A 17,053-nucleotide genomic window follows, 5' to 3' on the forward strand; every position below is an offset into this window, starting at 1 on the left:
TAGATTAAAAACCCTTCAGGATGTCCATTAACTAGCTACCTTTGTTTGTTAAACAACAACACTATGTCCTGTTTTTTGTATCACTGACTGCTTCAACTGCAGCATATGCTATGTAACAGTGACAGACCTGTACTTCCACTCGGTTCTAAGGTCACCCATTCATGTTCGAATCTGTGATTCATCTCTTTGAACACCTTTAATTGAGGCTGTGTGAGAATTTAATTCTTAAGGTAATACCTTGTTTCAATGTGCTGGCTTCATGCGGAACTAAAAGTAATCAAACACAGGATTACAAAGGAAACTGAAAGAGAAAAACTTAAAGGTGTTGACGTGAAATACAGAAAAATCCTTAGTTTTCAGGGTTAAATATCTGGAGTTTGGCAAAGAACTAAAGGGTGAAAAGGAATTTTCAAACAAAGATGAAAAATGGCCTTTGGAGAAGTAAGGAGCTGAAGAAAGAGAAGGTGAACTAATGAGCAGCTGCCTGGATGGACTGTGTTCTCTGTTAATCAGTGACCAGAAGAACAGAAACACAAACACCATAAAGTGGGATGATAACAACTATGAGAGCCTGTAAGGAGCTGCTTGGAAAATGTATGCGAGTGGATCTCTAAATAAGTCTCTTTGATTTTCAGGGTTATAAATTGAATAGGTGGCAAAATTTCTCCACAACAATATTAATCTTCCTCAGCAGATCCCCGTCTTCTGTCTGTGCTTTTGTGTGACCCACTGATAACATTCCACCTTCTCTTTCATGGTAGAACATGCAGTATCTGCGCTGCCCGTCATAGTCCTTCACACTCATTCAAAGAAAAGACAAAACACACCTAAAGTTTGTTTCAGAGCCGGAAACAGCAAACTCTTGCAAGGCTAAATGTCTTCTGGTTCAGCTATACTTCAGCCAACTGTTCAAATATATCCTTCATTTTGCTAGCCTGATAAGCCAGACTAAATGTGAGATTAAATGTGTAATTTAGTCTGTACCCGATGAATGAGACATTGGAAGATTGTTGATGAGAACAACCAGTTGTCTTTCAAACCGCTGTCTGTGTCTACTGGCCAACGCTCTGACCAATGAGCGCAATGGACTGTGACATAGGAAGCGTGACAGAAAGCTGGTGGGGAAGTGTAAACAAACAGTCTGTCGGTAAAACGGCGAATACTTCCTTCTTAAAAATTAATGAGCATAGAGCCTCTTCCTGCTCACGTTTCCATGAAAACCCCAAGTCTATTCCTTCCAAAACTGATTACAAAGCTGAGTCAAAACAGAACTGTTCAATAGTTGTTGCCATCTTGGTTGTTGTGCTTTCTCCAATGTTGCGCAGCTTTGTCGTCCCGCCCTCAAAACCCCGCCTGCTTTGCATCCAAAAATTCAAAACACATCTTTGCGTTGTGATTGGCCCGCCAGTTCTAGGGCCTGTGGCATTGATCGAGGCTAGACTAACTCGCAGGCAAAAATTATTTTGGCTGCTGGCAGGTGGGGCTAGTTTACTAGGCTACCATTTTGCTGCTTTCCTCAAACTTTCTACATTTCTCTGCAAGTTTTACAGCATTCTAAACATTTGGCTTAATTACATTACATAGCTGAGCTTTATCATTTGCATGTAACAAAAATCAGACAAAATACTAAGATGGACTGATAAAGGATTATTTATCTTTAAGGTAATGTAAAAAAAACAAAAACAAAACTACAATTAACTATATTGAAAAGAAATCAGTTTTTTGGCAAAAGCAGGTCATTTAAAGAACAGTTTATAATGCCTGATTCCTTTAATCTGTAAAAATCTCTAAAGCATTTATATCTATACTCTATATAGAACATAATATTGTACACTGAAAAAAGATGACTGGTTAATGGAAAAGTTAAATTTTTTTATTTAATAATTTAATTTCTTTAATTTGGCTGCAGTACAAATGATTGTTAAGGTTCCACAATAAATAAAAGGGAACAGGTAATGTCCATGAATCTGTTTAGGGTATTTGGGCAGTCTAAGTCTATGTCAGGACTAGAGCTAATTTTTTTCTGCCAACAAAGGTATGAATTTTTTGTCTGTGCTGAAACAGAAATTCTTGTAATGTGAAGGCAGTAAATTATATACCTAAAATAAAAATTAAGGAAGAGATCTGATTCATGCTGCTCACATTTCACAGGGTCATTACAGCTAAATAATTTTAATGAAAGCATCAAACAGCGGAAATAAAGAAAAAGTGTGTGTCTGTTACTCTCACCATTGCGCTGTGGAGGACCTCGACCCATCTGCTGGTTCATGCCAAACGGGTCCTGAGGGTTTGGGTTCATAGCACTCGTATGCAGAGCAGAGTCCGAGTTGGTTCTGAGTAGGAGGAAAAGGAGGAGGAAGAGGAGAGTTATGCAGAGTATTCTAGCACCTTGGACAGAGGCAGGAGGGTTCCTTAAGGCCGTAAGGGTCAATGAATCACTCTGCTTCCTGCTCTGTCTCCACGCAGGCAGCATTTCACTGCAGGCCAACGCTGACCTTACACTTACACCCTCACAGGATCAAGCTAACCGAGCAGCACTTTGTGATGCAAACACAAACTGTCTCTGTGATGAAATACTCCCCTTAAAGCAGAACATGTTTTTTTTTCCCCATTTGTTTTCAAATCTTAACTGATAACCTTATGTTATCTCGGTCATCAAGATTAATTATCATTAGTCCAGCTTAGAAAGTTATTAAAAATCATTTTTAGGAGCTTTTTCAGGAGAAACATTTCAAAAAATTGGACCCAATCCATTACATTTTTCTTCCTATACTTTCCAACTGATCAGCTGGCCCTTCTTTAAATATTATACTTATCTTAATATGTTTTGTTAGAACCTTAACTCAGACACAAGCAATAAGCAAATATTTTGTATTTATTTATTAAGTATTTTATATTTAAAAATATACTTTTAGAAAAGTTCACATACTAGAGCTGGTCTCCATCCAGACTGAAAAAACTAAACAGCTTTACATAAACTTAAAGGTGCCTTTTAGTCGGTCCACCTTCTGTTCTCTATGAACAGTGAGGGAAAGCACCTGGTAAATCAACATTAAAAAAACGCCACGGAACCAAACTTTCCCAGAGGTTTGAAGTTACCGCAGGATCGCAAAATGGTTCCTGGGCTTATGTTCCAGGTAGTTCTACTAGTCCAACCCATGATTAAAAGGAAGAACCAGAGCTGGTCCATGATTCAGTGTCAATACATTTTGTAATATAATTTTCGTCAATAATAGTGACATCTTTAAAAAGATTTCTGGTAATTCAAAATACATTAGAGTCTATGATTGAAGCAATCATTACTGATATAATTTCAGGGCGCATCTGATTTAAGACAAGCAAAAGTGCTGCAAGATCCCATGCCAGGGGGAGTGGAGGGCATGGGATCAGAGATTGCATGAATTATTGAAGAATAGATTTGACTTTAAAAAAAAACCAATACCAAAAACGCATACATGGTCAGTTATTGCCGCTGGTACATCAGCTGTTGCCGTAGCTTAGGGTGGCCAGATGTCCTCTTTTTCCCGGACATGTCCTACTTTTCAGACCAAACAAAATGTCTGGGGGGAATTTCAAAATCATCTGCGACCTACGCATGCGCAAGAATGATCATTCAGTGCTTGAAGAACCGCCTCTGGCGGTCATCGATGATTCATAGAACCATAGTTACATGAGTAACTTTTGTTTTTTAGGCAATATAAGCAAGCGGCTCAAGCCATTTTGTCATAAATGTTGGCAAATAATGTTTTTTAATATAATGAAAGTGAATAAATCAGATTTTACGATTTTAAAACAACTATTTAAAAAAAAAAAAAAAAAAAACATATCCACTGTTGTTGCTTGTAGCACAGAGATAGCGGACATGTCAGTCCCTCTTCTTTTACTAGTAATATCTGGATGTCCAGTTCCCAGGGATAATCACTGTTTTTTTTATACCAATAACTTCGCTATCAGGTGAATGAGTGGTCCAAATGCAACAGAAAATCTGAACTTTTCAGGGCTTCTACTGTATGAACACAATAACTTTACATTTACTTTTTTTAACCAGTTTCCAGATGTTGATAAGTAGATCAGTAAATATAGCTGAGAGATTTTACCTTTCTACTTGTGTCTGTTGAAGATTCAAACAAGTATAAACCTTTGCACAGATTTTTTAATTTAGGTTTTTCCTGTGTTTAAAAATAAGTTCCTTGAAACTGGAAATAAGTTTTGCAAATTAATGTTTTTTGAGTTATTAGTTATGAATTCAAGTATGGGAAAAAAAATGTTTTTGTTGAAGATTTTAAATTACACAATTATTGCAATACCTTTAAATGTTAGACAAATTCTTAAAAATGTTATTATATCACAAATAACCTTAAATGTGATACCTAACTGAGAAGTTTTATGTGTAATTAAAATATTTATGTTTTACAGTAAAAATGATACTGCTTGTCAAGTAAAGAAGGAATTCTTAAGCGTAAAACATTACATCGAATTAATATAAGTCTCATAAAACATGACGGATGCGTTTTAAACATAAAAAAATCTTATCATTCACTTTCACATAAAGCCCAGAACAACAAATACAGTTGAAATAAAATAAAAAATGCTGAAAGAGAGAAAATATTAATAAAGAAGCCTTTGTGTTAAGCTGTGTGGGCCAAGAGTCCTAAAGCATGGTTAGTAAGAGAAAAAAGATTATTGTTTCAGAAAGAACAGATTAAAAAGATGATTACAAAAAACTAAAAAGAGGAGAAAACATAAATCCATTGTTACACACTGAGACTTGTGGATGTCTACATTAATGCACCCAAGAAAGAAGAGGATTATTGAGATGATAAAAATCAGATGGAGATTTACACGAGACAAACCCAGCAAATTACAAAGCCAGAAGAGATTGCAAACTTACAAACATGACAACTGTTGGTCTGTGTGAGCAAGAGGAAAGGCGATAAACTAAGGAAAAAAAGAGAGATTGGAGGGACGAAGGGGGTCATGGGTCACCTGTTGAGCTGTGATATTAATCTAAACCCCGGCCGTTTTTCCTCAGTCCATGGCTGTTGTTCCCTTTGAAGAAAGAGGAAAACCAGGACAGACACAATTATTGGGTGAAAGAGGAGAGCCCTGATAAGAATTAGAACATGTTGGTGTTTGGAGAGAAAGATGACAGGAGAAAAACCCTGGAAAATATATAACATAACCATCTCTTGTTAGAAAAAACAAACACACACAAAAATATATTCACAGGACTGTTACAAATTATGAAGAATAAGATGTGGAGCTCTAACGAGAGCAAGGCCCTTTGATCTCAGTTTAAGATCATCCTCAATTTCCTAATTTAGAAAAAACAAAGCAAAAAACACAACAAAACATAAGAACAAAATACAAATGCAGAAACTTCTCAAATGACCAATGAGGTGAATTATATGAAACCAGACTGGTTGATGTGGTCAGTCCGAGTGAAAGATGGAAATATAGCTAGAGCAGCAGTTGTAATATTTATAAAACAAAAATAAAAAGGGGCTTAAACTAGGGCAGGGAAATCGGTTGCATTGGCAGTCTGATCACATTTTGAAATGCATTTTCTAAATAGCAGAGGAACTCCATATTGTTTTTGCTCTATTTAATCAGAATAACATATTATTTCACTCCAGCCATCAAGGTGGCGGTAATACACTTAAAGTCGCTTTGATAATACACAGAAGGAAAGGGAAAGTTGCATCTAGCATGCAGATCAATGCATGGAGCTGGAAGTGAGCACTTTTTCCTTGAACAGTGAAGCCCTTCAACAAAACTTTGGATAAATGAATATTCGCAACTTTGATGTTTTGGCCAAACAACACAACGCTAGTTTTAACCTTTACGAGCTAAATATTGCAACTAGTAATTGCTGCTCTTATTTTGAGACTGAAAATCAAACTATTTAAGATCAATTGACTTCACCAACAGCTGTACAAATGACAGTGGTAACCAGCAATGTGCAGCTTTAACCAGGATGTTATTCTCCAACAATATGCCTAAAAACTAATTTTGAGTTGATCTTTAGTAGAATTAATTACTGCAATTGCATCTTCTTAATCCTCCCTTAAATGCTGAGCAAAATGCTCCTGTGCCACATCCTCGCAAAAACTAAGAAAGTAGATCAAACCATCCCAGATCTAAAGCCCTAACACTCAGAGACTAGACTTTGACATATTTCCCTTACTCTATAAATCACTGGACTAAAATACATTACAGCCTTGTCTAATTTTTATACCAAAAACCAAACATGGAAAAACAGCTTTTAGTTATTACTCTGCCCTAATTTGAAACAAACCCTTAGAACACTGCATAATTGCTTAAAGCCCAATGTTCCTTTAAATCAAGGTCGAAAGACCCATATGTTTGGTATTGCCATTGACTGTTCTATTTAAACCGTTCAATAAGAATTTATTAGTTTAAGTTTTTGGTCATACTTTTCTTTACCTGCCACTATTATGCCACTACATTGTACTTTCCTTTTGTGTCTTCTTTTCTTGTACATAACTTTTTCTGTACATGAACTCTGCTTTTTCTTATCACTGAAGCTTCATCTGGCCTGGTGCACTGTTTAGATGTGATAGAATCCTGGAGGAAGGCATCAGCAGCCTGCTGCTGTCGACTTTTTATGATGGAGTTTTTCTGTTTTTAGTCCTGTTTCTCTCCCTGACATATTTACAGACTCAGCTTCTACGAGACTGACTATATGTGCTTCATTACATCCCTTGACCAGAAAATTGGCTCATCTGTTTAACTGTTTCTTAGAAGAAGCCTCCATTGGAGCTGGTTTTACCTTTTCTAACAAAGAAATCATTTATGGATCAGTGCTCTATGTGAATTTTGTGTGTCTGCTTCTGCCTTTGTGAACCCCATGTTGGCCTTGGCAGAATGCTGCTCAAACAAAGCCTTGTTCTGCTGCAAGTTCCTTCCTGTTCAAAGGGAGCTTCTCCTCTCCAGTCGCCGCAGGCATGCATGCTCTTGGGGAGGGATTGCTGCAAAGTCAATGACCATATAAGCAAATTTCAACTGTCACCACATGCGTATCCAGGAAGAGCGAATCCTGCATAATCAACGACTGGTTGTAGACAACTACATTTTCTTAGATAGAAAACTTTTAACTTGATTAAATGGTCTCAGAAGAATCCATTAAGACAGACACTTTGATGTGCCTTTTTATACCCTTTTTTTTGGCTGGGATAGTGGAAACCAATCAAAACCATGGATAAACAAGCACTGGCTCTAGTTTTGGTCCAAAATCATTTCAAGAAAACTAAAACCCAGCTGAACCTTTGCAGTTTATTAAACATCCCCACATATTGAAAAGAAAATATCTGAATACAGACAATTTAGTTTATGAAAAAAATGGATTCAGTTTATTTACAAGCAGACAAACAAGAAAAAAAAACCTAAACCAGAAGTAACACAAACCCACCAGAGAGCACAAAGGACATAAAACAGGCTAACTGCAAAACAGATTGTGACTAAAACTGGTATAAAGAAAATTGTCTAAGCCTCTTTGCTGGAGCTTGAAACACAAGTTTTTAATCACAATAAGAAAATCTCTGCGGGTATAAGAAGTTAGCATGGTGACTTTTATGTTATTATCAACAACAGCGATGTAGGACAACCAAGCAGGATTAACCAGTTTTTGCCCTTGGGGTGAAAACGAACCCATAAGGATCCTTCTGAACCCACTAGTCTGCACCACAGCATGTACATAGAAAACGTTGTTTCAAGTAGAAAACAGGAGGAATGTCAAATATTAAGTAGTTTCTGGGTTTACAGGTTTCTGTCAGAATATAGAGCTGTTAAATAGTATTTCCTGCTTTAAGAATTTCTTCTACTTTTGCTTGTTTATTAAACTTCAAACTATGAATGTCAAGCTTGTGTTAGCATAAGATATAGATCATGTGAACACACACGAGAAATCCAGCTTGGAATTTGGATTTCATTTAAGTATAAAAATCTATGCAAACCAACCTGGTCATCATGTTCAATGTTTCTGCACTTACAGCCAAACACTGATGGACTTTCTAATTTAAAATCATATGTGAGAGAGCAGAACTTATGGTACCAGAAATTACAGCAGAACTCCACCATTCTATCACCTCCATGTATGTTGTTCTTTGGCTGAAATGCTGCTAGCTTTACACCAGATATAAAAGGTGCTGCATTAGGCACTGTGGGTCCCATGCAATGGAAAAAACCTTGTGTTCTTTTTGTTTGGCAGTGGTTTTGGAGCTATCCCAAGAAAGCTCCATCTTTATTTCTTGCAGTTGAATCTTGGACTCTGATCTTCACTGAGGTAAGTGAGGTGTGAAGAGCTATAGGTTTGCTGAAGAACAGTCAGAGTGATTTTGGTAGGCCGGCCATGCCTAGGAAGTTTCACCAATGTTTCATGTTTTTCCTTTTTTTGAATAGCGATTGTCACTGGATTTGTATCAAATGGCTTTGCAGCCCAATTAGGACCAATGATGCTGAGGACTCTTTTTTCTTTTTTATTGCTGAACTTTCGCTAACATGAATGTAGTTTGAGTTTTGCCTTCTGAGATCTTTTAATTTAATGTACTCAGACCAATTCCACTTTTCTTGTTTCTGTTACTCAGGGTGTTGATACAGTTTTTTTTTCCAAAGCATGGCTAATCACTATAAGTTCATGGTTTAACATGAAGAGCAATAGTTTTTTCTATAAAAGGCCAGGGTATATAAGAACCTTTTTTCTCTTGATACCGGTAGATAAAATCATTCATTAGAAACTGCTTTATGCGTCTACTTAAAGTATCTTTGTTGAACATAAAAATGTGCTAAATGGTCTAAAGCATCATATTGAAATCTTTGGCTTTAAGAATGGGATTTCAAGGAAGTTCATATGCAATTCATAGAAAGTGAACACATACTTTCTGCAATATGGTATACTTTTTCACAGTACTGTGCAGTCATGCACTTGGCTTTGGGCTCTTTCTTTCAAGTAGAGTTGTAGCTGCAACTTTCTATGAGTGACTTTGCAAGACAAGGCAAGTTTATTTATATATCTCATTTCAGTATCTAGACAAATCAAAGTACTGTTCATTAAAGTGATAAGTATATTGCAAGATAATCAAAGAAGAATGTAAGGACTGACATTTCATTAGATCATTGATGCTGATTTTATTTTTTTATCTTACTAAAGTCAGCACCAGTGTATCTGGAATCTACTTTTACAGAGGAAGTAAATGCGCTTCAGTGCAAAACTGAAATTATTGTATCTGTTAAGCCAAGTGATTGATTTGTTGCAGTTAAGGCAGGATTTTTTGGAAGATTTTGAAGAGGAGCCTTTACTTTCATTATCACTATGACAACAAACACATTTTGCTTCAGATCTAATGCATCTCGGTCTATTGGCAGATATGCTCCATGTTTGTTTTTTGCAAACTGGTTAAATTGCAAAGATTTGGAGGTCAGAGCTAAATCACTTTTAAGAAGACACTTTACCTGGTGTCTTCTGTTTTTTTTATGCTCCATGACATTTGCTGAGCATTTGAAAAACAAAGCATGCAAAATACAAAACCCTCTCTGTGTGTCAAATTACCTGGCTAAGGGATGGTCATCACTGTAGGCTCTGCACTCAATACTTATATTTAGATATATGACGCAGGTTATGGAATGCACAGTAGATGTGACACTCCCAGCTTGACGACAAACCTCCAAGCCTAACTCACAAAAGGTTTCCGTGTAGATATTTCATCATTTATTTTCAAAAAAGGATCAGCCCTCTTCAACCAAGCACTCTTTATTTTAGACATTTGTTGAAGTCACATGGAATCTCTGATTTAAAAGGTTGTGGCTTTACAGTGTAGAATGTCTTTGGTTTTAAATTATCAGTATATCCTTTCAATAATCAACTAAAATGGCATCCAGAAATGTAAGCACATCATAATCTGAAGAGAGAGTGTTGGAAAAGTTTCAGATAATTCTGCTGGAAGGCCTCTCCGTTTTTGGGTTCTCCAGGGAGTGCGGGCTGCAAGTTTATCCCCAGAGAGGTTGGTACAAGAACAGCAGGCCAAAGATGGGTGAATGAACAAGGGGGAGAGCGTGGGACTGGACTGAGGCTCTGACCCTGAAGCAGATGGCCTCTGAGGGTACACAGAACTCCACTCTGGCCTCATGTCTCAAGACCCCTATTAGAACTTTATACCCCACACCAAGCTCAATGTAAATGAACGAGTTGGGAATCTTTATATTGTAGCTAAAAATAAAAACAGACCATGCTCTGAAAACCCAGGGAGAGGGAAATAAATTGAACGACCAGAAAGCTGGCCATGAAGCAGTTAAAAGCTGTGTGAAGGACTGTTCCCTTGCATTTCTGTTGTGCTTGTTCATGTCTCAGTACTGGCCCACTATGTCCAAGTCTTCATGGAACAGAGCCTAGAATCACTTTTAAACTGTTTTTAAAGCAATAATTCAGAACCTTGGAAAGTTTGGCTCCGTTTCAACATATTAAATCCATGCAGTTTTTTGTTTTTGTTTTATTTATTTCATTTACATAGCACAAATTCAGTGCACATTTTATCTCAAGGTACTTTACAATCATTTCAATCAAAGCATAAGCAAACCCATCTGATTGCTTCGAGCTCATGATTTGCATAATTTTCTCCTCCTGGATGAGCATGGGGCAATAGTAGACATTTGAATGCATTCTATTGTTTACTTTACAGCAATCCATCACACCAAACATGCATGCAGTGACAGTAGGGAGGCAAAACTCCCTTTTAACAGAAATAAACCTCCAGCGGAACAAGCTCAGTGTGAGCAGCCTTCTGTTGATGCTAACTGGGGATTCGAGAAGAGAGAAGCAGACATGCAAAAGAAAAATATTACCACTGATCAATACATGCTTTCCATGTTAAGGTAACCATGAACTAGATTCATATGTGGCCCCGTCTCGGAAAGAAACAGTTAAGTAGATGGGCTCTGAGCCTGTTTAAATGTCAAAAAGGACCAAACAGAGCACATACAGTTTAAAATGTCTAGCACTTGAATCAGGTGCAACTCTGTCATCTATGATAGAAGCTGATGGTGGCAGCAGCAGCTCAGCTTAAAAACATCCCTTCAGGATGGTTTCACAGCTAAGCAGAATGTTAGGGTGGATGAAGCTACTATGACGACAAAAGGTATGAATCCCTGAAGGTAAAAGGAAAGTTCTTGTTATTACAACCTTTATAACGAGAAAAAAGGCCTTGGTTCTTGCGAAATATTTAGCAGCCTTGGCCTATAGCTGCATAACTATAAGCTTTGTCTAAAAGGAATATTTTAAGCTTAGTCTTAAAAGTGAGAAGAAAAAAACGAAACGTTTTTTACATTATCGGAAAGCAATTTAATGCCATTCATTTGAAGTGGCCGACAATCAGCTTATTTTTCACAGATTGGTTCACAGTCAATAAAGTCTATCTTGTATTAATTCAAAAGCAAAACATTTAATCATCCAGTTTTTTTCAGTGGACAAATACAGCGGAGTATCATCAGCATAATAGTGGAAGTTAATCTCACGCTGTCTGATAATTCTACCGATTTGAAGGATGATTATAAATTTAACAAAATTGGTTCTTGATCCATATGTAACTTCCCAAATAACCATGGAGCTAGAAGAAGCCCTAACATTACCAGTATTTTGATTTAATTCTATTTTTTGTGTTAAAAAAAAACAAAACTATTACAGCTGCTAAAGCAAGTATGACCTACTGTAATTACGATTTACAATTGTCTTTATTCGACTTTTCAAACTTTCTCACCAGAGCCCCATTTCAAAAAGATCCCACTATCCCTCTAAAAGTAAGAATTTTATGAATTATATATATTATATATATTTTATTTAAAAAATTATGTATATGATTAATACAACAAACTTCAAACTATCTGTTTTTATGTAAATACTGTGTGACAAAGAATCCCATTCCTTCATGCCACTGTTCAAGTTGGGCAAGAAAGGAGAACATACCATTAAAGTAAAGCAGATGTGTAATCCCCATATGAACATTAGAGCAATAATAAAATCAAATGAGACAAAACTGTCTTGAAAAAGGAATTAATATTTATGTCAACATGGTAAGGAGGACGATTAAAGGTTTGCATTGATGCCATCTACAGCCCAACTGTGAAAAATGTGTTCTGTCCAAACAAATAGTAAATGCATAAAAATAACAAAACTTAATGGGACTGAAGTAGTTTGAAATTAACTTTTTATTGCCTCTTTCTTTTTCTATTACTCTTCAGGATAGTTATCTAAAACACAGATACATTTCATTAGACAGAGGAGCTGTGATCATTGACCATCTAGAGTAGAGGCTGGAAGTCCTCTTCCCAGAGGGGAAGGTGCACTGCATGCTTTGATAGTATCTGCTTCAGCACACCTTTGCTGTCTTAACCCCTCAACACATCCTACAGTTCTGTTAGTGTCTGGCAATGGTCAATCCTTTATATTCAGATGTATCCAGTTAGGGAAAATATGCAAAGAAATCTGCCCTGAGGAATCCAGCTGCCTATCTTTTATAAAGAGAAACGTTATATTAGATAAAAACTTGTGAAATGTAAGAGGAGGGGGTTGTAGCAAGTACTGCTTAATACAACTTCTTAGTTTATTTCTGTTTTGCAACATTGATTCGTTTTTCATGGGTCAAAAGGGAGTATTTAATCTCCTTAAATGGTCTTTTTGCTGCTGTCGTTGGTATTACTCAGTCTCTATATTTGTAATAGAAAAAGTGTCACAGGCAAGTCTCTAGATATCAGTTTTGGACTTTAAGAACATATTCTGTGTGGGGAATAAATGCACCACATTGATTATATTTCCTGTTGCTCCTGGTGTGATTGGACTTGCCGATATTTGAAGCAGTGAACTAGTTAAAACTGCTCTTTGGTTCTTGTCCACAGCTGACTAACAGTAATGATGTGCAGATGTAGCTGGCAATGTAAACACTTACCGCCCCTCTCTCCAGGGAGATGGACAAGCGGGGAATCTGTTTCTCAATGCAACAACTCACAGAGCAAAAACACTTCACATGGATGATGTCTGGATATGAATTTTTTTTTCTCCATTTTTTTTTGTTTTGTATACTTTCAACAAACTCCTGTGTTACTCTCGTAAATGAACATTTGCAAACACTAAATCCTGAAACTGTAAGTTTCCCCATTTCCTCTGCAATACTGCGCTGCATCCTTATTCTCAGCAGAGATTTTAGTGCACTGCATTAGAGTTCACTTAAAGCTCAATATGATGGAGCCTAATCTGGGTTAAATCCTTCAGACAAGAAAAAACAGCTTTTATTGTTTTGTGTAGTGAGATGTTCCAGATCATGACACATATCGATAGCATTTCAACAGAGCTGTGGTTTCCCAACTCTCGTTTGTGGGACCCCCTTTGGTTTACAGGAAAGTCCCCCTACCCCCCATGCCATCCATCAACTTCTTTAATAGATGAACAAAGAGAAATGAACTGCACTACATTACATACTGCAGTAAAATAAACTACAATCTCATTTAAAACGCAAAACTCTTTTTAGGGAGTGTTGGCCTTGTGGTTAGAGCAGTGCGCTTGTGAGAAGGTTGCAAGTACCCGGTTTGATCCCCACAGCCTGCATTCTAGGTTCCTGAGCAAGACCCTTAACCCACACTGCTTCCCGGGCGCCGCACAATGGCAGCCCACTGCTCCCAAAGGGGATGAGTTAAATGCAGAGGTAAATTTCTCCAATGTGAGATCAATAAAATACAATTATTATTTCTTTTTTTTTCCTTTCTGTGTTAGGAAATTCAACATGGCTACCAATACATTACTTTTAAAATGTACCACTCAAAATAGGTTATTCAAAGTATTAATTTCTACAAAGCCCACCCTAAAAGTGTAAGTATTAAGAATGGCAAGTGGCAGAGTCTCATATTTAAAACTGAAAAAATGTTTTTAACGTTTATTACTAAATTGTTAACTTAAGTACTTTAAAGCTAAATCATCTATATGCTTTAGAAGTGACCTCACACGGTTACCGGTATGTTATCTTGGTGTTTCAATTAATAGTAAAGTACATTTCCCGACATCACCCAGATGAACCTGGTTGCTCTAAAAAAATACTTTACATGTTTGAACTCAGTCAGTTCATCCCAGTCTCCCTGTCTTTCTACGGGCCATACGGGCCAGAAGTCCACAGCTACAGAGGAAGTTTACCCCTGATGCATGCTGTGACAGCAATCTGCTGCAGGTCGGAGGAGGAGGCTCAATATGGCCTGCAGAAAGATAGCAGAGAATATTGTTTGGGAGAGATGGAAAAGATAAAATAACAATATTCAAAAAAAAAAAATACTACAGTTTATATAAAGGAGTATGAGATAAAGAATGTAACGCTGTAATGTAATGCTCCTGAAAGAACAATACATAGTTGCTCAGAAGGGCTTTTAATGTTCCTCAACATGTTCCATTTAACTGAATTACTTGTTTAGATGTTTTTTTTAAGAGCTCTATAAATTCAGGACTTAATATTTCAAAGACTCTGAAAACAATAAGTTAATTTATCCAGCTAGTATAAATAATAATAAACCCTTCAAAAAACCTGAAACCTTTTTTTGAAGCTGACAGAAGGTGCTTAATTTTGAAGGGAAGCAATTGCTTTCCACTGTTGCTTAAATGGTTGCACAGGATGAAGAATTGTAATCAGCTGGCCTTCCTTAGAAAGATCACTTTGTACCCAATTATGAAATCATTACCAAGGTAAAATAATTAGAGTTGCATTTTTAATAGGACTGAGTTGGACTGCAAACTTTTTTAATTGTATTTTGCTCTTATGACTAGAAGTCATTTATAATAAATTGTTTGAACTGGATTTAGACGACATAAGATTCTGTAAATCTGCATTTGCTTAGACCTGTTTGTTAAGTGTAGCAAATTGATATCTGCTGTATTTTGGACACATAGAAATGTAAATTTAGGTGAGCCCCATATCCCGTTCTTTCTTTAAATACAGCTACAAACAATAGCTCTTTAAAATCTTCCATGTGTTCACTGGATCCAGTATCACTTGAGCGTTTAATTAAACAATCTAATCTTTTTTGTCTTTATGAATGTTTACAACCTAACATGCATGTAAAGGAGCACAGTGCAAGCTCCAGACATTTGCCTCCTCTGGCAACAAGTTAAAATGACACCAGTTTTGTGCACATGCATATGGGAAAGCACAACAGTCTGTACCAATCTTTCACTAAGAAATATGTCATCTCGGGTAAGAAAGTTATAGATATCTAAGTGATTTTGAATGGAGACCTTTTATTAAAAATAGGGCCATTTCAAAGGCAGATCTCAGCTTTCTCCTTGTTGGAAAATAATCCAATATCTTCCTAAACCGTCTCCCTTGTTCTCTCTCTATGGTGGAGACTCAACAAAGTAGCTACGTAAACAAGAGAGCACATCATGTCACACCCAGAGAATCTGACCCAAATCATTATCTCACCAACTGACTACTGGAGCTTAGAGAGGCAACCGGGGCAAATGGTGAAAAGCTCATTTTACATGTCGGCCCATATATAGAGAAAAAAAAAAAACTTTTAAGCTTGCACAATGCACATTTAAGGTCATGCATGTTTGCTTAATGTTTTTTGGGTTACATCTGTGTTTAAAGAACCAAATGACCCTTCGTCCTGGATGTTTTCTTTAGTAGATAATACAATTTAATTTATGATTTAAACTTCTAATATTTCCAAATAAAACTTTTTTTCAGATTAATTTACTTGAAAGCTTATTTGAGGCAATGTAGGTGATAACTAAGGATAAAGTGGTATTTTGTATTACTTATTATTTCAGCCTCAAAAGATCCAAAACTGTTGTTAAACTACAGTCTTTATATAGCAGATGATATTATGGTGTATTTTCCATATTTTCTGAAAAGGATTGGTCATTCATAGGAATTTACTTTTTACAATTTTAGCATGGACTTTACAAACGGTTTTACAAAGTGAGCAAAAAGTTTGATTACTTTAGTTCTAATAAAGGTTTAAAATATCTTCAGAAATCTTTTTTTTTATTATTGTTAAAGTATTTTCTTGTTTTAGAACCAAGATAGAAAAACTCTGCAGTCCATTTTGTGCTCATAGTGGGATCAATATCTAATCCATCTAAAATGTCCAACTAAAATTGTACAATTTAATTCATTTTGTATCTTCCAATGCTTTAGCAAGATTTGTTGCCATTTTTTTCTTAATTGATCTGTTAACAAGCAGAATAAATATGTCAGTGAAGGTTGATTCCAGTGGCCGGTTGGCTCTGTCAGAGCCAGAGTGTAAAAAACAAACAGGACAGCTTCACAGTCTCAAAGCCAATAGTGGTCAAAAATTGATAGTTACAAGTTAGCTGAGAATTAACTGGATGCTTTAACATTCTGAGAAGTTTTCTGCAAACCATCGTCACAGAACATGAAAATAAATGTTGAGTAACTGAAGAGACGACAGCAGGAAGCTTCTAATGAGCAGAGAGGAAACACGCAGCCAATGCTGCTGAATGTGTTCCGCCATAACAAATAAACTGTGTCTGCTATATTGTATCCTTCCAAAGATTATACAAACACTTAGATGCATATTTGATCAACTTTCTATGTGTATATGCAGGTAATATGCAACCAACCACATTAATTTTATTTCATATCAAACCTAACGGTTCAAATAGTGTTAAAATCTAAACTATTAAACTTTCAGAGAGATCTTTTTTTAGTGAATGCATGAATAACAGTGGTTTCATTTTGGCTGCGTTGGAAGTTATGGGCTGCGTCTTCCAAGGACGCGGTCTACCTAGACTGGATCCTTCGAAGTCCTTGAAAATAAGGAGACCAGAAGACTTTTGGCTGTAAATTCAAACAGGGCTACCCTTCAGCAGAACACCAAACTTTCAAAACCGTTTCTTTTTACATTTTTTAGGGGATATTTTAATTGTAAAGTTCAACAAAGACTGCACTCATGAGAATACAGAGTGGAATAAAGGTGACAACCACCAGGAGCATGAACAAATAAAAGCAAATGTAATGATATAAACCTTAGTCTCTTCAATAAC

At 36.5% G+C, this 17,053-nt stretch overlaps 1 protein-coding gene across 7 annotated transcripts in view; it reads right to left on the reverse strand.

The window, feature by feature from the left end:
- crtc3 (CREB regulated transcription coactivator 3) overlaps nt 1-17,053 on the reverse strand; it is a 59,427-nt gene that overhangs the window by 18,934 nt on the left and 23,440 nt on the right. For 5 of the 7 annotated variants that reach the window (XM_038308469.1, XM_038308471.1, XM_038308468.1 and 2 more), the window contains exons 5-6: nt 4,987-5,049; nt 2,230-2,333 (exon numbers count right to left, since the gene is read on the reverse strand). In XM_038308469.1, the coding sequence (XP_038164397.1) occupies nt 2,230-2,333; nt 4,987-5,049 (167 nt within the window). The remainder of the gene's footprint in view (nt 1-2,229; nt 2,334-4,986; nt 5,050-17,053) is intronic. The other 2 variants (XM_038308472.1, XM_038308473.1) reach the window with 1 other exon arrangement.

Source organism: Cyprinodon tularosa, unplaced genomic scaffold (assembly GCF_016077235.1).
Source record: "Cyprinodon tularosa strain WSP-4 unplaced genomic scaffold, ASM1607723v1 ctg638, whole genome shotgun sequence".
NCBI classification, from domain to species: Eukaryota; Metazoa; Chordata; class Actinopteri; order Cyprinodontiformes; family Cyprinodontidae; genus Cyprinodon; species Cyprinodon tularosa.